The following is a 25,664-nucleotide window of genomic DNA, read 5'->3' on the forward strand; positions in this document are numbered from 1 at the left end:
TAGTTGGGACATATTTATACTAAAAAATTATTTGTTGTGTACCTGAATTTCAAATTACACAAGATATCCTGTATTTTATACGGCAATCTGACATATGCAGAATAAAAAAAAAATTGGGAAATTTTTCTTAAACTTTATAGACAATATTAAGTATTAGCAGATAATAGTTCAAATAACTGCAAAACTGAGTACACATAATTTGCTATAAGAAGAATTATCAAATTCTAGCTTAAATTATTAGATATTTTCTCCATAAGTGGCAATATTTAAAACATTATGATTATAAATTTATAAGTAAAAAAAGTGTGATTTACTTGATGAGATTTTCATTCTGTTTTTCCACCGAACCTGGCATTCTAGCAGAATTATTAAATAATTCCAAAAGTAATGTGACTGCGGTGTTCATTAGTTGACGGATGAGTTCCTGAAATATGTAGTCCACCAGCATCAGAAATCTCAAAATTGTTTCTAACAAACGTCTATATCTAGGCAGCTTGAAATGTATTGTGTCATCATCAGAGATGTTTGGCTCAAAAAATTCTCTAATTTCTTTCTGCTCTGCCACCTATAATTCAATAAACAATTAAGAGACAAGCGATGATTTCCTATGTTAATAGAGCATGATTTCTAATTTACAGGATTGTTATTAGTCTGAATAACATATTACAACAATATCAACAATTTCCATTAAAACTTTACTTCATGCTTACACTGTATTTAAACATCAGATGAAAAGAAAACAACTTATGTGTTTTGAAGTCTATGAAGCAGGTAAGTTTACAAAACTCAGACAGGAAGTACATATTAATGAATATCTGTGTTCCTACATAGAGGGACCGTCCTCAAACACACCGAGTCAAGTTCAAATATAAGGTTTCCTAAAATGCAGTCTGACCATGCTGCCTTTATGCTATGCAATTAGACTCTAAAAAAAAACTCCGTTGAACACACATATGCTACATAATTAAAAAGCTAAGAAAAAATTTAAGTCCATCAAATCTGATGTTAGAGTTTCATTTTTTTAAATAATGTAATTAATAGAATTATATCTCTTAAGACAACTGACTTAGTAAGTTACTGGAAAATGGCATGTTTTGATGAAAAACACAGGGTAACATCAGTACTACTAGAACCACCAAACTTCTAAATTGTGATCCTAAGAAACATCTGGACATTATTCGAAATGGTTCCTTTTAGACACATAAACATTTTATTACTGATGGCCCTTTAAAATTCTAAAAATATTTCCAGTTTTTGTTCTTTTATTGGTTGTTCATGTTTTCTATTTTTTGCTCCACTGACACTTAAATATTTGGTGAGCAATCATCCTTTTCAACTCGTATTATAATTTTTTAAAACAAAACTAATTGCATTAGTTTTTATACTGCTTCTCTTCACGTTTCATTTTATTCATTTGTATTTTCTTTTTTTAATTACTTAGGTCCATTTGCCAGCAATCTGGCAAATTTTTTCCTGTACTGGCTGACTTTCTGGAGGAATGCGATAAAGTATATTATTGATACAATAGTTGCTTGAAGAAACTGGACTAAAAGAAGACAGAGTGATTTCTGTAACAATTATGGGCATAGCCACCCTGGCCCTAACAAATGGAATACTAATTTTTAATAGGTTGTGTGTTTACAGGAAAGATTATGTTTTCCCAGGAGTAGCCACCTGACTTGAAAACTTTATGTGAATAATGTATGGATTTTTAATTGGTAAAATGGTGAAGCTGAGCATACTGGCTATTCAAAACAAAGATTTTTAGCATTGGTACTAAAACAGCTTTAGTTACCTTTCAAATAACTTGAATCAGTACAGAAGTATAGAGTGACAGGCCTTGTAATGCTGGTCTGTTATAAACACTGGTGAGGCTGATGGAAATTCTGACATTTGATAGAGTAACTGAATCTCTATCATCATGGGGTACATTCTGGGTCAGGTGCATCTCCATTCTGACTGTAAGTTGCCTCACTGCTTCCGTCAGCTCCACACCTGTACTAAGGAGCGAGGTGGTCCCAAAACTCACCCAGAAGGATGCTCTTCAACCTAGCTGTGTTTTAGATTCACTTGAGGAGCTTTAATGGTGCTGCCTGGGCTCTAACATCAGACATTCTGATTGCATTAGTCAGGAGGGTCCCAGATATTTAGTTATTAAAGATATTTAGATATTAAAGTTTATTAAAAGTCTCCCCGGTGACTCCACTGTGCAGGCTACTTGAGAACCAGCAGCCTGGAGTGTGGCCGTGGAGTAGGCAGGCATTTCAGTTTTAAAAATTCATCTCAAATGGCAGTGCAGGAGCCTCTGTCTCCCATAAAAATCAACAATTAGACAGCTATCCATGAAACGAACAAATAAACAACAACGGCAAACCAGCCCTGGGAGAGCTCTTGAGTCCACTTACAAAACTTGAGCAACACAGTGGAACGAATCGCCTAGGAATAACCGCAGAAAAAGGGGAGGAAGACGGCTTCGATTTGCCTGCAGCGACCCATCCGCAGCAGGCGCTGCTCAGCAGCGGGAGGCGTCTCCCCGGCTGGAAAGAGCCGGGTGGGCACCCGCTTCCCCAGACTTTGTGGCGCTGCACCGAGGTCCCATCTCTGATTCGCCTCTCCCCGGACCAGCAAGGCCGAGATGTGCGGAGACGGCTAGAACCAGGAGGAAACACGGGGACCGCCCATAGCAGCCGCACTGCAGGAGCTGCAGGAGCGACCGACCGCGGTTCCCAGCGAGCAGCTTGTGCCTCCGAGAAAGCACGGCTGCCACGAAGCCCAGCAGATCGCCCCAGCTTTCACCGCCTGAGCCTCTCCCCGCTCCCTTCCGCAGTCCGCCCGGCCGAAGCCTGGGAACCACACCGGCTTCCAGCCCAGGCCTCTGGCTGAATGGGTGCAAGGCACCGGCCTGGGAGCCCACGGCAGACCCTTGCTACCGGGCACATGCTCGCGGCCAGCCCACCACCTGCGCACTTGCACGCCACTGACCTGCCACCTGCCGCCAACCTCACTGCTACATGAGCCTGCCTGGGGGGAGATGCCGCAGTCACAGGAGGGCACGCACGACAGCCAGGGCTCCCGGAACTGCTTGTGGGCCCAGAGCAGACCCTGTCTCTGGCCTGCGCCATTGTGCTCACCTGCATTGAGCCTCGCCAGCTAAACATCCGCATGTCCCTCGCCTGGCCCCCATCACCGGCCTCTACTGCCGTAAACCTGCGGTGAGCCCTAGCAGCCACAGCGGTGTGTACACACACCACCAGTTCTGGCCACCACCGCTGCCTGCCTTGGTCTCTGTATCTATCAAATGTTCTAGTCAGAGAAATAACATCTGAAAATTACCCCGTCCATTTATTCCTCCAGAGAGCCTCAAATATCCATCTGGATTCAGCCAGACCAGCCCAGAGAGGCAGGAAGTCCATAATCACGTGGTATTGCGTTGGTCCCAGGCTGCATTTGGGAGTTATGTTCCATGCACTGCCATTTCTGATAGAGGGAAGCTATATAAAACGATCCTGTGAAGTGAGTCATAGCACATCCACGTTCTGAGGACGTTATTCATTGTATTATCGAGTCCTTTTCCTAAAATCCTTAGGGAAGTTTTACTTGAAGTACTTATATTTCTCCTGAGCAATCAGTTTTTGTCTTATGAACACTGAACTTTGTAACAAATTACATTCCCTTTCATATGTCAACTCAAGTTATATTTTGAGCATCTCGAAGGTATATATGTAAATATGCATATATGTGCATTTACACACACACGCATATACTTACATGCACATATATTTGCATTCTACACAACACCTGGAAAAATTCTCGTGCTGTACCTTGTAAACACATAGCACTAGTGTAGCTGGTTGGTTAATTAATCACCTTCGTGCCTCTCTCTACTTGTCCACTTCCAATACTTTTTTCAGGGATGTAACCTGGAGCAATTGCTTTAGTCCGTACATGAAAACTGTTAAAAGGATATAATTGAATAATTACCTTAAGAATTGTAGTCTTCACATCTGAAATAGCTTTATCCCTGATGTCTTCAAGTTGGGTCAATGCCCGGGCGGCTTGCTGTAACTGTTCTTCACAAAATTCATCCAGAGAATACGTTCGAGACCTATCAAGCTAATTACATGAGAGTAAATGTTGAGTGCTGGAAAGTCATTCATTCAAAAAAGCAAAAGATATATTTTGGCTATCTTTTCATATTGTAAAGAAGAGCGTATTTATACTTTCTTTTGCATGTTATGTTGTAAATACTATAATTCCTTATCCAGTCATCATATTCAAATACCCTTATTTAAATCTAACTAAATCTTGATAAAACACAGAAAAAAATATATTCTTATTTTGACTGTCACTAAGGTTATGTCAAAGCAGAGAAATTCAAGAGTTGATGTATTTAGGAAATATCTATGAACCCAGGGGAGCCACAAGGCCCAGAAACTGCTTTACCTCGAAGTCTCGGTTATTTGTAAAACTTAAAAACATGAACACTAAACGTAAGATAAAGAGGCTAAAAGGAAATAATGCAAATAAGGTCGATGTCATTCTGAGTTTTTCTGGAATCCAGCAGGGAGAAACTTCCATCCACCGTGCTACTGCCCCCCCTCCCCGGTAATAGAGAACAAGATGTTCATCCATTCATCTCATCTACATCCATCATTCTTCCCCCCTTCTGGGTTTTCTTGATTTTCCCACATCATGTTAATTTTCTTGCCAAAATACATTTTCTTCAATAAATAAGCCGATATCAATATCCCTAGTCATACTGTAATACTTTATAAATGCATGCTTCCAACTTTTTTTTTTTTAAGATGGAAAAATACTGCTCTAGCCTTAAAATTCTGGATTGACTCTGTGTTCTCCTTCTCCTGGTCCCACATCTGGATTCTAGGTCCTGATATTTCCAGTCAAATGTGTCTCAAAACCTCCCTTTCTGATCTTACCAACTGAAGTCCTTATGGCTTCCACCTACATTCCTCCAGGACATACTCCCCGATCTCTTTCACTCTGTATCTTCTCATTTTCAATTTTTCCCACAAACTAACGTCACATTAATTTCCCTAAAATAACGTTTAGAAACTTTCAACAGTTATGTTTTAAGAATAGTTCTCAAAGTTTTACTCTGCCGAAGAATCACCTAAGAAAGTTGTTAAAAATGAAGATTGCTAGCACCACCCACTGCACCCTCCCCTCAAAAGGGTGGGACAAAAAAAATTTTAATTTTTATTAAGCACTCAAAGTATTGCCCCCACCCCCACCCAACATAACCATTTTTGAATAGGAAACATAATCAAACACCCAACTCTAGCTGGTTCTGTGGCCTTGTTTAAATTACAGTTTCTCTGGGACTTAATTTGTCATTTGAAAGCGAAAGTTTGGATAAAATGACCCAGATGCGCACATTCTCTTCTAGTTCTAGACTTCCCTGCCCGTGCGAAGGGGTGCTTTCACCCCCGCAGAGTGTACCGGCGCACTCTGACCTGCGTTCATGGCATTAACCCCTGACCAAGACCAGCGTACGCATTCGTAAACTCGCTTCATCCTCTTTACCTCCTCTCGGCAATCATGACTGGTGTCTGTGTCCCCAGCCATGCAGAAACCACCCCCTCTCCCCCGCCCCATCCCGGTCCTAAGGTACAGTTAGCCACCTTCTGATTTCTGACCCCAGGCTCAGTTCTCCTGACTATGAAACTCTGAAACTCTGTTCTCCCTCCATCTGACCTTGGCTTCTCCAGCATCGGAAACTCCTATTCTTGGGAATGGTCCTCACGACCTCTACTAGGAGTGCCCCTGTCTTAAGGGCAGCTTCACTGAGCCCTATTTTTCCCTTATTCTGTTAATCTTGGCCCCACCTAACCCTCAAATTAAACAAAGATTGAATGTTTTATGCACATTTATATTCCTCACTTAACTGCCCCATTCCCTCCCTGTCCCCTGGCTCTTTGGATCCAGACTCATAACAGCCTTCCTTCAGGAAAGATGCCCAAACTTCAACTCCAGAGGCATGACCATTCTACATGTGTTATTAGTTAATGTGTTTTGCTAATTGGTTAGCAAGAATGATGAGCAAGAAGGAGAGAATGCCGCCAGAATTGGTTATCGTTTTTATATGTAGACAAGGATCCCTTCCAACAACCTGTAAGCAGATTGGAAGTAGCAGGGCCTCCTTTTTACTTCACCTCCATCTCCTTTGCAAAGCACCTTGCATGTACAGGTAATTCACGAACATGTATATATCCTCTGGAAAGGTTTGTTTCTTTCCCCTTGATGTTCTGGGGGAAAACCGATGCAGCCTAAGGTTTCTAAGAAAGAGCCCCAACATCCCTTCTTAGTCACTCTCTTTAGCATTATCAGCCATTAGCATTTTAGGTGTAGACTTCAGAAATATTCTAAAGTATTCTAAAGTATGCTTTGCCTTTCCTCCCATCATTGAGTTAATTGATAAATTCTGTCACTCGGCCATGAATTAAACAAGCTAATATCTTAGCCACCTGACCAATTTCCTTCTACATTAAAACCATATTAAAAATACTCCTCTGTGAAACGTCATCTACTTAATCATTTGGAGACATTAATATTGCTAATACAACTATACAAAATTTACTTTATCTATAGCGATGAATTCTTTATTCATTAATTCTTTTATGTATTCACTCAAAAAATGCATATCACTTTTATGTATCCGTCACTATACACGATTCTAGAAATACACTGTTTTACAAGTATTAATCTTACTACCTGAGCTGATTGTCAAATTTATAATTTGTCCAAGTCCTTTTACTGTTTCTCTTTCTAAGTCTAGATGACTATCCATTTCACTTTTCAGTATCTACTTCACACAGTGGGTAAGTGAAGTAAAAGCTGTTAGAATCCTGCTCAATTATGTATTAAATTTAAAATTTATACTTCTATGTACTTAACCTCTTTGAAAGTACTATTCTATGTAAATTAAATCATTCATTAAGACCATCACTCTTAGAATTGTGGAACAGGAGAATTCATAAATTTAACCAAAACCTCTGAGTTTCAACTTATGACAATTTCTTGATGTGCTATACTGAGGGAAAGTTAGCTACTATCAATTATGTATTAGAGGTAATCAATTATTTATAAATACTATTGCAGATTTGGAGCTCTGAAAATAAAGGGCCTCATAACAGACAAGTTAAGTGTAAGGAAGAAATTATTTATAAAGAATGTTAACTATTAAAATTGACTATCCAAGGGAATAATGTTCTTTGCAGGTATTTGACAACATCAGTCATCCATAGGGATGGTTTACTTATGGATCTAGATATCTGTATTCCTTTGATTCAAAACTCCATGTGTTCTCTCTCTATATATAAACTAGTTAATATGTTCTATACAGCTATATCTCAGTGAATATATACTGATATTAGCTTGTAGTAGTATACTTCGACCCACCTTTACAAGGCATATGGAAGATGGATTATCTTCATGTTCATCACCATTTTTGAGATTAACAGCATCTTCGCAAAGTCCCTTTATGTAAAACAAACATCCCTGAAATAATTCATGAGCCCAAAAAAGATGGCGGCACAAAAATGACCTGGAAGTTAAAAAATTTCCACAGACTTATCTCTTCTTCAAAACGAATGAAGTTAACATAGAGATAACTAGCATGATTTGTCTCATATTCCTATAGTTACTATGTATTACATATATCCATCTTAAATGGCATCGAGGAAGATTATAAACCCTACAGTTCTGTTTGGCTGATGCTGACCGCAAGATTTCCATGCTGAGTGTGTTGAGTAAGAACAAAATAAGAGAGGAAAACAAATGATGATATTATTCTTTTATGCCACTGAGTTCTAATAATTTTGAAATAGTAGATGTGACATCCAAATGGAATTAGATTTCCCCTATTTATTAAGTTTAAATTTCCTCAATTTAATTTTCCCCAATTACAGGAAAAGCGATTAACTAACTAGAGTGGAAATCCTTTGGAGAATGTTTCATAAGTTCTCTAACCATCTTCTCTAATCACAAACAGAGAAGGTGGCCCTTTTCTCTTCTCTGCCCCTTTCTACAGGTCTGCTTACGGTCACGAAGGTGAGCCAAATCACTTCTAACAGCGCTGGAAAGAAAAGAAGGGAAGAATGAGAGAAAGGCAGAGAGAAAGAAATAAAGTATCACTTCCACAAGGGGGCGCTGTTGAGTAGAGGCTCAGGTCTTCACACAGAGGCTTGTCCAAGTCAGCAAAGCAGTGAGGCCAAAGAGTGACTTTATACTGTCAAGCAGCGAGTTTACTACTAGCCTAAAGCCTGTCACGTAGCAGATGCTAAATAAATACTCCTGGATTTAAAAAAAAAAAAAGCCCAAGACTGGGAGAAAATATCTATAAACCATGTATATGACAAAAGACCATATCTGGAATATAAAAAGAACTCTTAAAACTCCAAAATGTACAAAAGACACGGAAAGACATTCCCCAAAGAACATGGCAAATAAGCACATGAAAAGATATTCAACATCATTAGTCACTAGAGAAATGCAAATTAAAACCACCATGAGATATCACTACACGCCTACCAGATGTCTAAAATAAAATATAGTGACAACTCCAAATGGTGGCATGTATGTGGAAGAAGGGAATCACACAGATTGCTGGCGAGAATGAAAAATGATACAATCACCCTGGAACTCTTTGCTAGTTTCTTAAAAAAAAACTAAACATGCAAATACCACATGACCCAGCAATTACACCCAAGAGCAATGAAAACTTATGTTCACACAAAACCTGTTGGCAGCAGCTTCATCTGGAATAAACAAAAACTGGAAAACACTCAGTTGCGTTTCAACAGGTAAATGGTTAAAGAAACGGTGGTAGGTTCATACCATGGACTGCTACTCAGCAACGAAAAAGAACAACTGATACAGGCAATGACCTGGATGAATCCCTGGAGTCATGCTAAGTGAAAAGAACCAGTCCCAAAGGTTACATCCTGCATGCGTGCATTTACCTAACGTTCTTGAAAAGACCAAAGGATGGAAATGGAGAACAGATTCGTTCTTGCCACAGGTTAAGGAGAGGGCGGAAGTGGGGCGGGGGGATGAGTATGGCTATGAAAGGGCAATGTGAGGGGTCCTGAGGGGAGAGAAATGCTCTGCATCTTCATTGTATCGGTGTCGCTGTCCTTGTTGTCACACTGTACTATTGGTTTGTAAGATGTTACCATTGGAGGAAACTCGGGGAAGGGCACCTGGGGTCTCTATGTATCATTTCTCACAACTGCATTTCCGTCACAATTATCTCCAGTTTAACAACAACAACAACAAAACTCAGCTGCTGGATATCCTAAAAATAGAATTAACTGTCACCTATCTTGGATTACTTAATTAATTCCCCTTTGGAGGCAGAAAGATCAAGGGACCAAGGGAACTCATCATAGGTTCTTCATAGTACTGTGATTTCTTCACACCACGGATACCACAGAATGGCAGCCCAGGACATATAATAAATGTTCATCATACACACACGCACACGCACACACATAATCATGTTTAATATATATAAAATATTAATAATCTGTTAAAAATTAGATGGGTTAAGTTTAATCATAAGGGTTACAAAATGTGACATTCCAATCACTGAGTAAAAACTAATTTATATCTGCGTCCATACTACATATTTAAAATAATGCTTCCTCTTGAAATTTTTATAAATATATTGCATACCAAGACTTACCTGCTTTTCTCTTTCTTAATTCTTCTAACATTCAATTTCCAAGTAACAAATGCTTTATTAATTCTGAAAAGAAAAATACTTCTCACATTCTATACTCGTAAATCATGTAATTATAAGAAAAAATTTAGTAAAGACTTAGTAATACTAGAAAATTCTCTAGAACATGTCTTAATCATCCTGAGTTACCTGAAGTAAATACTAAACCATATGACTTTTCTCTCAACGATTAATGCAATGCAGAGCAAAACAAATCTAAGCGAAAGTCATAATTCTCCTAGATACATAATCAATTTAGCGGTCATATGCCAATAAATGTAAAAACTATAAAAATACATCCTTTCCTCTTATACATGTATTGACTCATTAGTTTTTAAAATTTATTTATTTAAATTAGTTTCAAGCATACAGCACATCGGTTCGACATCTATACAGTTTGTAAAATGATCCCCCCAATTGGATCCTCCCTCCCTTGACCCTCCACCTAGCCAACATTTGCAGAACTTAATTCTTTTCCATTTAAGGTACTAATTGATAGAAATGTAGTTGTTACCATTCTTTATTCCTATTTTTGATACATGTTTCTTCTTCTTAAAGAAGTCCCTCCAACATTTCCTGTAATACTGGCTAGGTGGCGATAAATTCCTTTAGCTTATTTTTATCTGGGAAGTTCTTTATCTGTCCCTCAACTCTAAATGATAGCTTTACTGGATAAATTATTCTGGGTTGTAGATCCAGGGGCCTTCATCCTGTTGAATATATATGTGTGAGTGTGTGTGTGTGTGTGTATGTGTGTGTGTATTTTTTTCTGCCAAGCCCTTCTGTCCTGCATAGTTTCTTTTGAGAAATCAGCTGCCAGTCTTATCGGTGCTCCCTTATAAGTAACTGTTTTTCTCTTGTCGCTTTTTAATAGTTTTTCTTTGCATTTCTTTGGCATTTTAATTATGATGTGTCTTGGTGTGGGTCTCTTTGAATCTCTGGTTTTGGGGATCCTCTGAGCTTTCTGGGGTTTTATGCCCATTTCTGTCACCAGGTTAGAGAAGTTTTCCATTGTTATTTCTTCAAACAGCTGTTCAACATCTTGATTTTCTTCAGTTACACCGATCAGACTCTTAATAGTGTCCCATATGCTCTTTAAATTATTTCCATAGTCTTGGCATCTTTTTACTTGCCATTCTGATTGAGTGTCCTGATTGGCTTTCCTGTCCTCCAGATAGGGCATTTGATCCTCTTCTTTATTCACTTTGTTTATTCCATTTAATATACTTCTCATCTCAGATAATGTGTTCTTCATTTCAGACTGGTTCCCTTTTATAATTTCCATTTCCATTTTTATATTTTCTTATCTCTTTGTTGAAGTTCTCTACACTTTCTAAAAGTTTATTGAGCATCTTTATAACCAGTGTTTTGAACTCAGCATCTGTCAGATTACTCAACTCCATTATATCTGGATCTCTGTTCTGTTCTCTCATATGGCTTCTGCTGCTTTGTCTTCCCATTTTGGCTGCCTTTCCATGTCTGTTTCTATGTACTAAGCAAAGCTCCTAAGTCTCCCGGTCTTATGAGTGTGGATTTGTGAAGTGTTTGTCCAGTGGCACAGTCTTGAGAGGGGTTTAGCTGAGGGCCAAACTTAGCCCCAGCCTGTGTCCCTCCGGGCCCCCTGTTGAGATTCAGCAGGCAATCCACAGATGCTGTGCTTATAGTTGCCCCAAGAAGCCACGCCAGAAGCCGAGGCCCGCTGACGCCTGCACGCAGGCGAATTGGCAGTGGTGCTCAGGGCGAGCAGGTCCGTGGCCATGAAAATCCGCTCGTGGTCACCGTCCCTTTAAGAGACGCCTGCTGCTGCCACCGCGGCGGCCTCCATGTCACTCAGCCGCTGGGGACGGGGCAGCCCTGTGTCCTCTCCCTGTCCTACCTTCTGCCGCCGCAGGGTGACTTCCTGGACTTCTCCCCAGTTCTATGGCTTGTACCTCTAGTTCCCAGGTGATTTTTCCTTGCTGCTGCTCCTTGTTTCCATCACAACTTTGACTTGGTCGGCAGAGGGATGAACAGAGCCTCTATCATCTACGCCATTTTTTCCCCTCCTCTGTTGGCTCATTTTTTAATTTTTTATTTTAGGAGAGGCAACCCTTGGTTGACCTCTCAGATTCCACGGACCTTGTCAACTCACATTCCCTATTTTTTATTTTTTATTTTTTATGCCTACAGCACCTGGTCTTCCTAGGTGGTCTCCCATCCAAGTACTAACCAGGCCCGACCCTGCTTAGAGGCGCTCGGGCGTGTTCAGGGTGGCATGACCATAGACGGCTCATTATTTTTAAGAGACTTATATTTTGAGAAGAGTCAAGATTCGGTTTTCAGTGATGATGAAAAGGTGCATTGATAAGAAACCATTGCATAGTGGTAAGTAAAAGCTTAAGAGAATGTATGTCACACAGATATCATTTAATTCTGGTTCCTTACAAACGGGGTGGGGCAGGGTGTGCCATAACGAACAATGAAATTTTGAAACGGCAGCAGAGCGAGTGCATTTAATTTTTGCACATTGTTGGTGATTAAAAAGGAAAATTCCCCGTATGTGATTATTACGGACACTCTGCTCTGCGGTTGCTGACATCTGGGGCGGGACCGGGAGCAAAGGTAACAACGGTCCCTGGGTCCCCGGCGCCTACTCAAAGCGGCGTGCAGAATGGGATGCGTTTTCGTAAGAAACGTTTTATGATTTTTAAAATAAATCTAGTGAAACTAAAAAAAAAAAAAAAAAAGATGCGTTTGTAATTTTAAAAACTCAAAGAACGCACAGGAGAAGGAACCGAAGTTTCCCCGGCAACGTCATCCTTCGCTTTCACGCGTGAAACGGACATGCTCCAGCGTCTCTGCGAATCTGCCCCGACTCCCCTGGGCGAACCGCCGCCTCCCGTTCTGTGCGCCTGCGGGAGGAGTCTCGTGCCATCTCACAATCCCTCTCGGCAGCGTTTCCATGTCCATGAAAACCTCACTCTTAAGGACACGCTGAGACGTGCTGTGATGCTCGTTTTGCCGAAGTGAGATCGTGAGACCCCCCGCATCGCTTTAGGAGCCCGAGGAGACGGGAAGGTGGTGGGATCAGCGGTGCTCAACAGGCCCCCCAACCAGCCGGGCTTAGTGACGTCACTGGCTGATTTCTGAACCAAAGAAGATCACAGGAGGCCTGGGGCCACCCGAGCCATCCAAAAGAATGGCATGACGTCACTCAAAAAGGCACACACGAGGCCTTTGACATAGAAATGCCTCAGTAACTTGACCTTAAATCAGGCTGCAGAGAAACATCCTAAGCAAGTTCCTGTCTCACTTTAAACCTGACCCGCAGAGTCGTGGTACCTCAGGACTCTCGAAAGGCCCAGATGATTCCAAGGGGAGCCCAGCGCTGGTGCGATGAGCGTCTGCACCAGGCCGCAGAAACTAACGCTCCAGGAAGTCGCATGCGGTGAAAGCTAAGGATGATGCCGAAGTCCTCCCCGCACTGTGTACACGGCGCCACCAGCCTAGGTCATTAACTCCTCATATTTATTGATTTTAAATTTGAAATGTTACTTGTTGCAATATTAGTGATAAAAAAACTTTATGAAATAAATTTTAAAGTTAGGTAAAACTACAGATTTTAACCTAAAACTTAACTTATATTTTTCTTAATGTGAATTACAAAGAAAACAACTCATTTTGACTGTGGACTTACTGATGCCAGATGGGACATATAAAGATGATTCTTCTCCCAGTTCCAATTAGGTTTCAATAGTTTATTTGGTGAAATTTATTTTGAGCAGAACGGACCTTGAGGATTTATTATAAGGGATGGATAACAGTGCAAGGTCCAACACTGGCAGAGTTTAAATAAATGCAGAAAATATTTTGGGTAATGTAATAAACTGATAATGCAGAATCAAAAACATCTAGCTTCACTACTGGTGCCTAATTTACAGGGATGCAGCTCTCATCTGTCTCTCTCTCTCATATATATATCCTGCAGAAGAAACGTCTCAGAATTGTTACTCGATCACCTCTATGGCATGTGACAGGTTCCAATAACCAGCTTCGCTTCCTACCAACCTCTTCAATATTGCAGTAACATCATTTCTACTTTCAAATACACACTAAACTTGTCCTGCCCCGAAACTTTTCAACTTGCTCTATTTTCTGTTTGGAACTGTTCTCCTTTAAGACCCCACATGGATGTATCTTTTTATCCTTCGGGTCTGCTTACATACCTCTTCTCTGAAAGTAGAAACACACTCGCATTTCCGTTATAGTAGCGTTCTGGCTTTATCACTACCCAAAATTATTTATTTACTCACTACCTATCTCCCTCCATAGAATATACGTTCTATAGGTACAGAAACCTTGTGTGTTTTTTACATCATTGTCTCTCCAGGGTCCATAACAGCGGAACAGGACAAGTACACAAGTATTTGGTCAGAAAGTAAATACCTTCTTTGTCATAATATCCGTGGTTCTATTATTTCAACTATTTACAATATTAAACGTAACAATTTTTAAAATTTCTCTTTGCCTAGTCCCCAGCAGACAGCAGCAGACAACAAGGAAAGACAGACTTTAGAGGGGTAACAAAAAAATTCTAAAACTAGATACAAACACTAAAAGAACAACCGTCTGGGACTACTTTGTTAAAGATGGAAGAGTCTTGGAAATTTTGATGTGATGTGATATAATGCAAACTTAGAACGAGACAAATTTTTAAATGAGCCCCAAGCTCCCTAAATTTTTAAATGAGCCCCAAGCTCCCTAATTGTTTTATTTTCCTTTATAACGTTTCATCTTCATCTGACATTTTGCACATATATATGTTTTTTAATCATCTCTCATCCACTATAATCTTAATTTCTTTGCAAGTAGGACAATTGCTTGGTTTGTTCAATAGCATCTAGAGTAATACTTGGTTCATAGCAGACCCTCAATAAATATTCAATTAACAAATAAATGCATGAAAAACAAAAGGTAAGTTAAAGTCATTATGGTCCATTTGAGTTTGCTTGACTTAAAAATATCTTTTTTTTCTTATGATATTTATCCAAAAAGATTAAGAGTTGTAATACTTATATGAGTAAACTTCCTTTATCAAAAATTTTTTTATAGACTATCCTATTTCCTCTATAATTCCACATAAATATGGCGTGACTGTAGAAGAACCCAGATGTCATCCAGCTAATTGCTTTTTCAAAAGAATCATACCACAAATAATGTTTCAGTTTCATTCATCTCACCGAAAATTGGAAAAGAACTTGAACTGCTGTAATAAATTGTAGTATCTTCTTTCTAACAGCCATTCCAAAACAGGAATGAGTTCTATTTCTTCTTCACCGTCTATTTTGGTAACCTGCAAATACAAAGCACAAAAGTACGCCTATATCAGCACATATGTATTTATGTGCATATTTTTGTTTATATAGAAGTTGTTTCTTCCATTTTCAGCTGACGATACATGTTAGAGATCTTTCCATATCTGCACTTAACTGTTCTGCCTCACTGAGATGTGGGGCTGCCCTTTCATATGTGGAGTTTAGCTGGGAGACTGGGAGGGCAGAGGACGGCAGACAGACAGTAAACAAATGATTAAAACAAGTCATTGTATCATTATAACCTGTGATAAGTATCAAAGTGCTATGTGAGAGGATAATTAGGGGGATTTGTACACTGTCAATGCAATTTCTGACAATCTGAGAAAACACTTTTCTGTTATTATTACAATTCCTGTTAGGTCAGCAAAGGCCTGTTTCCTAGATCTATCTTTCTGTTAAAAAATTACACTAAATAAGTATTTAAGAGGTAAAAAAAAAAAAAAAAAAATCTTACAATTGAATCCTCAAAGCTAAAACTCTGCAAAAAAAAAAAAGTCAGTATTATATAACTTTCTCCCAATGAGGTTTTTAAACATACACTGTTCCTCAAATGACCAGGCTTGTCTGAAATGCACAAAGATAAATTTATCCAATTAAATTCTATATTGGTTAATATTTTTCCGTTATATTCCTGAAAGCTAAAAACATCCATCATATATTACCTTTGAGATAAATGAAGCAGTAATAATCCAAAATTTCTTGCAATGTCTAACTCTGTGGTCCGAGACCACCCGAAGATCATATGGATTATAAAGAACTTTAGAGGTTTTCCGAGGAAGGCAATATATAAATTCTCCATCATCTTTCAAGGGTTCCTTAGGTTAAAAAATTTTTTTTAATTTACTTGACCAAATTAAGTAGCAAAATGGCTGAACAGATCACTTAGTAAATTGAAGCAATATTAATATAGATTAAAAATAAGAATAGTATTATTGAGGAAAGCTAACATTAAATTGTATCTAATCAAAGTTCAATGAAACTAAGCTTGAGAAAGATATGATACATTTAATTTTAATTCTTATATATAATGTGGCGATAAAACATTCATGAAAATTGATCTACGTTCTTAACACACACTTATTAACCCCAAGAACTTGAATGCTTTTCACATACATGCTACGCTTCAGGTAAATTTGTCTTTTGTCTGCTGACACCAGAAAACTTTTGAGCAGATTAAATTTATCATTTAATAATGGTGTTGGTTTAGCATAATAACAATAGCTAATATTTAAGTAATAATGTTTAATATCTTAAATTTAACCTCTTAAACTTAAGGGATTGAAATTTAACCTTCTTAATTGCAGTAAACAGATTCAGAAATTAATATTTTGAAAAGTTAGATAATTTGAGAAAAATCACAAAGTGAAGTTGCGGAGTAGAGATTGGAATACAGTCTTACCCCAGACTCATGTTCTATAGTAATATGCTATAATGTCTCTTCCTTTTTACCTGCCATTACCCATAAATCAGACAGTCCACATTCAGAAAAAAAAATTAAGTGTAATTTATTTTTTAGCTTTGAAACTTTTAACTTTTGATAAAAACTCCATAAGGAAATTTAATTTAGTCTTTTCTGGATAATTAAATTTTACTATAAAAGAGCATTTAGTATTCTTTCATTATAACTCAGTGATGCCTCCAGAAGCTGTTGAATTGAGTAACAACAGTTTCCAATCACTATTATTTTAAATTTTGCATCCAGTTTTATTTTTTCCAAAAAAAAAAAAAATGTATCTTCCTTGGAGATTGTTATTGTTTCTTCTCGATAGTTCCAGCTGTTTTACTTTCTTATTTTGACTTCTGATATAGTGTGTACCTAGAAACCTTAAAAAATAAGTTTAAAAACCGCAAACGAAATGAAATAAATAAGCTCTGAGTGATGACTTGTATAGTACATGGACTTTCTTACAGTTATTGGCCTCTTGAGGTAGTTTTGTTCTCAATTATTTTTCCAAAAAGTCTAGGTCACTAGAAATATAGATACATTCTAAATGGATTTTTTTAATGTGTGTGTGTGTGTGTGTGTGTGTGTATAAAATTAACTAATCTAATTATAGAAGCGTAAGAATATATTCCAATTAAATTATTCTTTTCAATTAAAAAGAGATGTTTTCCACATTCTCAATTCTTTCTCCACAAATGGTCCAAGGATATGAACATGTACAGCCATAGTGCTTTTTTCACCAACATGCCCATTATCCACCAGGCCCATTATCCGCCAGGCACCATATCACATCTGTAGTGAATGAAACAGATTAAGACAGTTTCAAATATTATTTTTTATAGTATACAACTGAATAAAGTGCATAATACCTTTAGAATAATCTTCTGAACTCCAGTTTGGGGACTTATGTATTCAAAATTATGGTATGGTAATACTGTTTGCCAACCAAGCTTTTCTCTTAGTTGAATGATAAATCTTACTACATCATCATCATCATTTGATTCTGGTTTAGAACATTAAAAAAAGAAAAAAGAAAAAGAAAAGATCCCAAATAAGTGTGAATACTTTCTACATAGAGAAAAATTTTTAATGGTAACCGACAAAGTTTACGGACTATATAGTTGAAGGAGAAAATACGGCTTAAAATTCCATTTCAACTGAGGCTGAAAATAAGGACTAATATATTGTCATGTAAGAATGATTGCAAAAGACCTAACTCCACGATTACACAGGTAGTTGGCAAGAAGAGACACTAGAACAGAAAGTAGTTAGAAGGCTTTACTTGAGAGCTTTCCAGAAGCTCTAGCAGGGGAACGTAGGTGCTCGTCTACCCTTGACTGAAGAACGGTCCTCTTCTCTGTTGAGAAAGGTCGTCCTCTTCCATGGAGCTCACAGCTTGGGGAGGGATGCGTATGTAGCAGTGAGGGAGGAAGGAGACACTCGCTTAGCCAGCCAGACCGGCCGAATCGACCCTGGCAGTCAGTGGGGTGAGGATGTTGCAGCCAGATCACCCTCATACCCAGAAGGCTTTCCTTACAAAGGCCTAAGCTGGGATGGAGGCAACAGGGTCAAAGAAAGGATGAGCATGTAAGATGGAAATGTTCTTCCTGAGAATATCCATCCAACAGACACCTTTCAGATCAAATCTTTCTTGATCTTTTGGCAGCTGATGGTTCTCTCCTTCTTGAAACATTCTCTTCTTCTTGGCTTTTGTTCACCGTGCTCTACAGGTTGTCCTCTCAGCCTTAAACTTCGTTTCTTGATAAAACAAATCATAAGAGAAGCAGCACACCAAAAGCCAGGCTGGCAAACCAACGATGCTTTGAAGTTGCTCGAGATCTCTCTGGTCCTCCACAAATCGTAAACACCGGCTAATCAGAACAATTCTTGTGCTAAGGATTAAATGAGACTTGAGATACCGTATCAGGCAGGATCAGGGATTAGATAAGGCAGTGCATGACCATAAGAGTTAATTCCCCTTTAAATTCCCTGCCCCGGGCCCCTCACTTGTCTCACTCTAGTCTGGGCCTTGTCAGTTGCTTAAAGATGCAAACAAATTTAAGATACTTAATTGAAGAGAAAGCTAGTTGATATCAGGTATAAAAGAGAAGGGGAGGTATAAAAACTAAGATAAGGAGATGGCGCAAACTGTGTGCGTCCAGCCAAGATGCTCTTACAGTCTCGGGTATGAAAACACAGACATCGAAGTCGTGTGGTGTTCGCACAGGAAAAGAAAAACACCTGTGGAACAGAGTAGAGTCTGGACAAAGGACGACTTATAACAGAAAATCTAGTAAGTGTAACACGCAGTATTTCAAAGCAGCAAGGAATGACTAAGTGCTCACAACTCATAGTGGGAAATTGGTTAGCCATTTATAAAAATATGTAATTATATAGGCACATATATAATTATTATTACCTGGATAATAATTATATATGGATCAGAGATCCACATATAGAAGAATTAGAGAAGTAAATGGGAAAAGCGAATTACAGAGCTATTAGAAGAAAATACGGGAGACTATGTTTATAAGCCTAGTGAAGGCTTCCTGAAGCCATGTTAAAAGAAAATTCTGACTTCCTCAAACTAAGCAATTTATACAGAAGAAAAGCTACCATAAACAAAGTTAAAATATAATTAGTAAATTGGAAGTAAATATTTATAACCTCCATAAGAAGCTAGGGATTAAAATATTAAATATTTAAAGAATTCTTCCCAACTATAATAAACATTTTAATGGAAAGATGAGAAAACAATATGTAGCAAAAGACAAATGGCCAGCAAACATATGAAAAAAAAATGTTTTCAACCTCTTTTGTAATCAGGGAATTGCAAAATAAAATGACAAAAAAAAAAAAAAGCCATTGTCACCCATCAGACTAGTGAAAAATTAAAAGCTAATTTAATAAGTTTGATAGAGACTGTTGGGAAATGAAAATAATTTAGGACAGGTTTAAAAATAATAATTTTTCAGAATAAGTAGTAAACTTAAGAAATATAGATTCTCCAGAGAGCTGGGGGAAAATTTTTCTGAAAAGTCGAATTAATTCAGAAATGAAAGAATCATAGATACTAAAAACAGACACTTATTATGTACTTAACACTGCAGGGTGATGCACTTTCCCAGCGTGATGAGTGCTCAGTCTCAACCGATATACCAATTCTTTATCTCAGAAATACAAGGCAACTGGCCTACATTCCACGTTCACATTGAGTCAGGAATACAGTACCAAGGGCAAGGTCAAGAAATTGCACCTTTCAAGAGACGGCCTTCCAGAGGAAAACCATGAGAAAACAGAGCAGAATAAAGACTGCGTTTATTTGGTCTACATGAGTGTGATACTATATATTATTATAGCCACCCAATGAAACTCCATCGGTGAGGACTGAGGCTAAGTTTCTAGCTTCCTCGCTTTACAAACTTATAGCCTTAAAGAAGCAATACTATAGGACAGAATCTGGGGCGGGAGTAACAAGACAGTGGTTAAGGAAGAGTTCTGGCTTCTAAGGATAGAACTACGTATTCTCTTCCTAAGGATACAAAGAAATACTTACATTTAGAAAGTTTAAAATAGAACTTTTGCTGACTGGAAGTCTATAATGTAACTGAGCATATTATTTCATTATGGAAACGTGTTCTCATAATGGAAGATAATACATTAAAACTGTCAAAGGAGTAACAGTGTTAGGAAGCGCTGTGGTAATTCTAAGGAAAGTGATCACTGTGGACTGAGAGCTTTGTAGAAGACTCAGAAAAATGGATCTCAATATAAGGCTGTGGGCAGATGAAAAAACACATTCTAGACAAAACGCCATCGTAAGGGTGACAAAGGAAATTCCAAGGGCATGCATCAGTATGAATGAGCCTCGAAAAGACAGATTACAAAAGGATACCATAAAATGTCACTAACGTAAATTTTAAATCTTTTATTAAACCATATTATACATACAGAAAAGTACACAGGTCACGCATAGGTATACAGCCTGATGACGTTTCAAGCATTAATGTACCCTATAACCAGCGTGTGAAGCAGAAAAAAAATGAAACCATCACCCTGAGGGCTTCCTTGAAACCCTTGGGTCCAGGTCCCCACTTCATCCCTTTCCCACAAGAGGTCCTACTACGCTGGTTTCTAAGACCAGAGATCAGTTTTGTCTAGTTTTTACTTCATATTAATAGAACCACACAGTATGCGTTCTTCTATATCCAGCTTCTTTGGGTCAATATTGGATGTGAACTTGTGTATACACAAATAATGCCATATATTTTTATGGATGTATTCGTGATCTACTGATGTTTAAGTAACTGTCCTAAAACTTATCAAGGTTGAAAACAATAAATATTTATTATCTCACAGTTTCTATGGGTCAGGAATTCAGAGGGAGCTTAGCTAGGTGGTTCTGGCTCAGAGTTTCTCACGGGGTTGCAGTTGAAATGCTGGTCAGTGCTGTGATCATCCACAGGCTTGTCTGTGGCTGAAGGATCACTTTCCACGAGAGCTCGCTCACCTGGCTATCAGCAGGAGGCTTCTGTTCTTCACATGCACCTCTCTAAAAGGATGCTTACCTGGCTCACATGACAGTGAGCCAAAAGAGAAAGTAAGAGATGAAGCCACTATGCCTTTTACGACTTTAGTCTTAGAAGTCACAGACCATCGCTTCCGCCATATTCTATTTTTCAGAAGAGAGAACTATCACTTCCACTATCTTATTTATTGGAGTTAGGTGGCTAAGTCCAGCCCTCACTTAAGGGGAGAGGAACAGGGCTCCACCTTTTGAAAGGAGTGTCACAGAATATGTGGATGATGGATAAATGTCAACATAGAAAAAAACATAAAACCATAAATGGAAAAGAGAGTCAACAATTTCAACACAGTTGCTAGCTGACACTAATTGTAGCAAACAAGAGAACAGGGAGAGGAAAAGCTAGGGAGTGGCTTTAGCTATCTGTACCGTTTTATTTTCACATTTGTTTTCTATTGCTGTATCACAAGTTACCACAAACTTGGTGTAAGACAATACGGATTTGTTATCTCTTGATTTCCATGGGTCAGGAGTCTAGCTAACTTAGCTGGGTCCTCTGCTCGGCATCACACCAGGCTGAAATCAAGATGCTGGCTGGCTATGCCCTCATCGAGAGGCTTGGCTGGGGATGGGACTGCCTCCACGCTGCCCCGCCTTGGTGGCAGAATTCATCTCCTTCTGGCTGGATGACTGCAGTCCCCATTTTCTTGCCAACCGTTGGCCTGATCTCAGCTCCTGAAGTCTACGTTCAGGTCCTTGTCATGTGGCCCTCTCTGTAACGTGGCAGTCTGTCCCCTCAAAGGCAGTAGGATGGCATCTGCTACTGTTTCTTGGTCTCTCTTAAAGGTTCATCTGATCAGGTCAGGCGTGTCTAGTATAATCTCTCTTCTGATTAACGCAAAGTCAACTGATGAGGGCCCTTAAACACATCTCGAAGATGCAATATAAAATGGCATAATCCGAGCATCGGCATTCCACCATACTTGTAGGTTCTGCCTGCACTCGAGGGGAGGGCATTATACAAGGTGTGTACATTGTACTATGTACAATACAAGGGAATATTGGAGGATATGTCAGAATTCTGCCTACCACAACTTCCTCTTTAAAAAATGATGTTAAATCCAGGTAGTGAGAAATTAGGTATCTTTTAAATTATTCTCTCCACTTTGTATATTTGAAAATATTCATAAATCAAAAAAAAAATCCTAACTACTTAAGATTTAGTCTATGTCTTCATGGGTTTATGAAAACTAAATGAGGGAAGCAAATTAAAGAAATATAATCGTTAAAGGATTAGATTGTTTTTCTTTATCTGGCAGGAATTAAATCTAAATTGTCCGTTCTTATACAGATATCAATTTCAAAACACTACAGAACAATCTGACAAAATTCTAGGAATTCTTAATGCACAGCAACAGTGATTACGTCTGTTGCAATAAGATCGATTGTATTAGCTTTCTGATGCATTACAAATTACCACAAATTGAGTGGTTTAAAACAACGCGCACTTCTGTGGGTCGGGAGTCTGGATGTGGCTTAACCAGGTGCTCTATTAGGGTTTCCAAGGCCGAAGTCAAGGTGTTGGCTGGGGCTGAATGCGCATTTGGAGGCTCAACTGGGAAAGGTTCTGCTTCCGGCTTGTTGACAGAGTTCATTTTCTTGTGGCCGAAGGAGTCACAGCAGCTCGCTTCTTCAAAACCAGCAGAGGAGAGAGAGATTCTAGGATGAGCTGGCTAGCAAGACGGAGTCTTCTGTAATGTAACAGAGTCACAGGGGTGACAGCCATCACCTCTGCCATAACCTATTCGTTGGAACCAGTCACAGGCCCTGCCATTATGTGGCAGGAGTCGGGGTGGCATCAGACAGGGCAAGAGCACCCCCATAGCCATGCAGGTTTTGTGCTACGAGGCATTTAGAATATTGAGGATCTTCTCTTTAAAAAATGAAGCCTGAATAAGTGCGGGGCCCTGAAGTTTAAGCTTCAATAGCTTAATGATAAACCTGCCATAAACCAGGGTATGTCAGTGAAAAATGGAAAAGCTTCTGTCTTCCTATAAAACTTAAATTAAGAATTTTAGGAAGTATAAAGAAGGTACAGGAATAGAGAAAATACAAACTGGAAAACGTTAGCAGAAAAAAAATCTGTTTATATTAGTTATTTATTTGGAGATTTAAACTTTATATTTGGCAAAGACATACAATTAAATATAATTATACCATAAAGTTTTACTAAAAGGAGAAAACAAAACCATACATCTTTACCTTATTTCTAGTTCTACAGTCATAACTTTCAGAGATTGTCCTTAATTAAGATCACAGTCACTGAACAGTCTCTGTCAATTTTTCAATCTATTGAAATTTAAGCCTTCGAAGAGATTTTTAAAAATTTAACAATTTTTAAGCATCCAGACACAGAATAATATGAAAAAGTACGGTGTCGCCTAAACAAGCCGGGTCGGCAAGCCCACTTACCTAACCTGTCGCAGGGCACATGGCTTACTTTCTTAACTTTTAGACAAGTGCGAGGTTGATCCTTTTTCCTCTTTGATTTCTTCTCTTTCTTCTTATGAACCAGGGGAACTGGTTCTGGAGAGAGTACATCTTGTTGAGTTCTACTTTCTTGGAGGTAATCTGAAAATAAAACCGTTATTAACCGAACAGTGGCTACGAGCAATAAATAATATCATGGGGATTCCACATACCAAGCGATACAGCTGATCATCACGCAGCATTTACGCAGGCTGCCTCGGTTCCGAGCTCCGTTACAAGCTTCACTACCTACAGTTTCGTGATTTACCTTGTAAGTTACCTGTCCGCCTTACTTTATCACCTTTAAAATGAGGACTGTTATAGTAAGAACCCCATCAGGTGTTACAAGGATTCAATTAACTAATATCTTCAAAGCACACAGTAAGCGCTTACTAAGGTAAATGTTATTGATTTGATTATTACCATAAATCTTTAAAATGTGAATCCCCATGTAAAATAAATGCAGAACAAACCCTTTTTTATTAATTTAACTTGGTAACTGAGCCCAGAAAGTGTTTAGATACTGGTGCAGAAAAGTAACATACGGCCTATTTCTCATATTCCTTCTGCAACTTACCTTGTGGGTGGATTTTCAACATGAAAAATGGGGAAACTATTAAAAACAGTTTTTTTTTAAAGCAAATAAATTTTACTTTTTATCTTCATGAATTTTAAATATTTACATAGTGCAAGACATTGAGCTACAATCAATTAGGTGATAAGACACGATAATCTCAACCAAAACAAAATGAATACAAGTGAAATAGCCCATAAGTTCTATTTCAGCCAATAGTCCTAACGCAGAGGAAAGGGGAGGAGAGGGCGGAAGGGGACGAGACTGAGAATATCAAAGGAGACCCCACACCTGTCTCGCTCCAAGGAATCGGATGCTTCATTGTGGGGCGGGGACAAGCCTGGGGATGAGAGAGACAAGAAAACAGAAGGACCGTCCGGGAGATGACCAAGAGAAAATGTGAGCTTCCATGGAAGGTTTCTGTGCGACAACTGAAAACCTTCCTTTATTTTCCCACCTCCCTGCCTTAACTGAAACCTACTTATTCCCTGAAGACACCACCACATGCAAACCTCTCAAGTAGTGTTTGTTTACACTCCCACACCCCATACACCTAGAGATTGGAAAGTGGGCTTATTTTCCTCATTGCTCCCAATTTACTACTTCCAATTCGTTACAATTTGCCCTCGGGGTGGGGGGCGGAACCCTCCTCCTCTGAAGCTCATGCCTTTTCATGACGTCACGCTCTTCCCACTCTTCAAGGACACCCATCAACTCCCCGGTCACTCCGTCTGGAACCCTGGCTCCAAGCAGGGACCACCTTCTCCGTGCGAACTCAGTCATGGTTCTGGAAGACTTCGGGGTTCACGAATGAAGACCTGTCTGATACTGTGCCCCTCCCCACACTTCCTAGACGTCCCTAGCCCGCAGCGACCAGCGGCTCCCAAGACCGCCCGAGTGCTTGGCACCACTGGCCGCTCTCCTTCCCGCTCGCTTAGTCTCCCGACGTCTCCACCGTCTGACGTCATTAGTGCCTCCAGCTTACTGCCCCGTCGCTTCCTTACCCTCCATCGTCCTTCTATTTATCCAGCGGGGATCATGTCATCTTTCAACAACACTCTTACCGATATCCTAATGTCTCTCTTCCTTTTCCTCTCACCTTTAAGGCAAAACACCAGCCCTGGATGAACCCAACTCTCTATGTCTCTGCCTACATCCTACAGCCTGTGCTATCAGAGAAAACACTACAAATGGGAGGACTGAGAACCTCTAAAATTCATTTTAATTAAGCACAGACGAAGCCTGAACACGAACCTGAAATCCCACTGTTCACTGGGTTGACTTGCTCTTCTGGATGCTTCAATGGCTATTTCAGATGGGCTCCATGCTCCTCAAGTCTGCAAGCCTTTACCTTCCTATCTTTCTACTTCAACTGATTCGTTCCTTACTTCCCAGCGTATCAGGTGAGACTTGCTTCATCTTGCCATTGCCAGGTAGGCCAAGCAACCCACACCTGCACCCATCCTGTCCTACCCTTCTGACCAGCAAAGGTCTAT

The 25,664-nt window shown here is 39.2% G+C and overlaps 1 protein-coding gene across 1 annotated transcript in view; it reads right to left on the minus strand.

The window, feature by feature from the left end:
- Nucleotides 1-25,664, minus strand: part of DNAH14 (dynein axonemal heavy chain 14) — a 193,830-nt gene that overhangs the window by 140,130 nt on the left and 28,036 nt on the right. Inside the window, exons 5-12 of the mRNA XM_036235400.1 lie at nt 23,538-23,696; nt 17,410-17,543; nt 15,759-15,911; nt 14,962-15,074; nt 9,707-9,769; nt 7,420-7,564; nt 3,982-4,113; nt 315-565 (exon numbers count right to left, since the gene is read on the minus strand). Coding sequence (XP_036091293.1) covers nt 315-565; nt 3,982-4,113; nt 7,420-7,564; nt 9,707-9,769; nt 14,962-15,074; nt 15,759-15,911; nt 17,410-17,543; nt 23,538-23,696 — 1,150 coding nt within the window. The remainder of the gene's footprint in view (nt 1-314; nt 566-3,981; nt 4,114-7,419; nt 7,565-9,706; nt 9,770-14,961; nt 15,075-15,758; nt 15,912-17,409; nt 17,544-23,537; nt 23,697-25,664) is intronic.

The sequence above is a fragment of the Rousettus aegyptiacus genome, unplaced genomic scaffold (assembly GCF_014176215.1).
Source record: "Rousettus aegyptiacus isolate mRouAeg1 unplaced genomic scaffold, mRouAeg1.p scaffold_m13_p_18, whole genome shotgun sequence".
Taxonomy (NCBI): domain Eukaryota; kingdom Metazoa; phylum Chordata; class Mammalia; order Chiroptera; family Pteropodidae; genus Rousettus; species Rousettus aegyptiacus.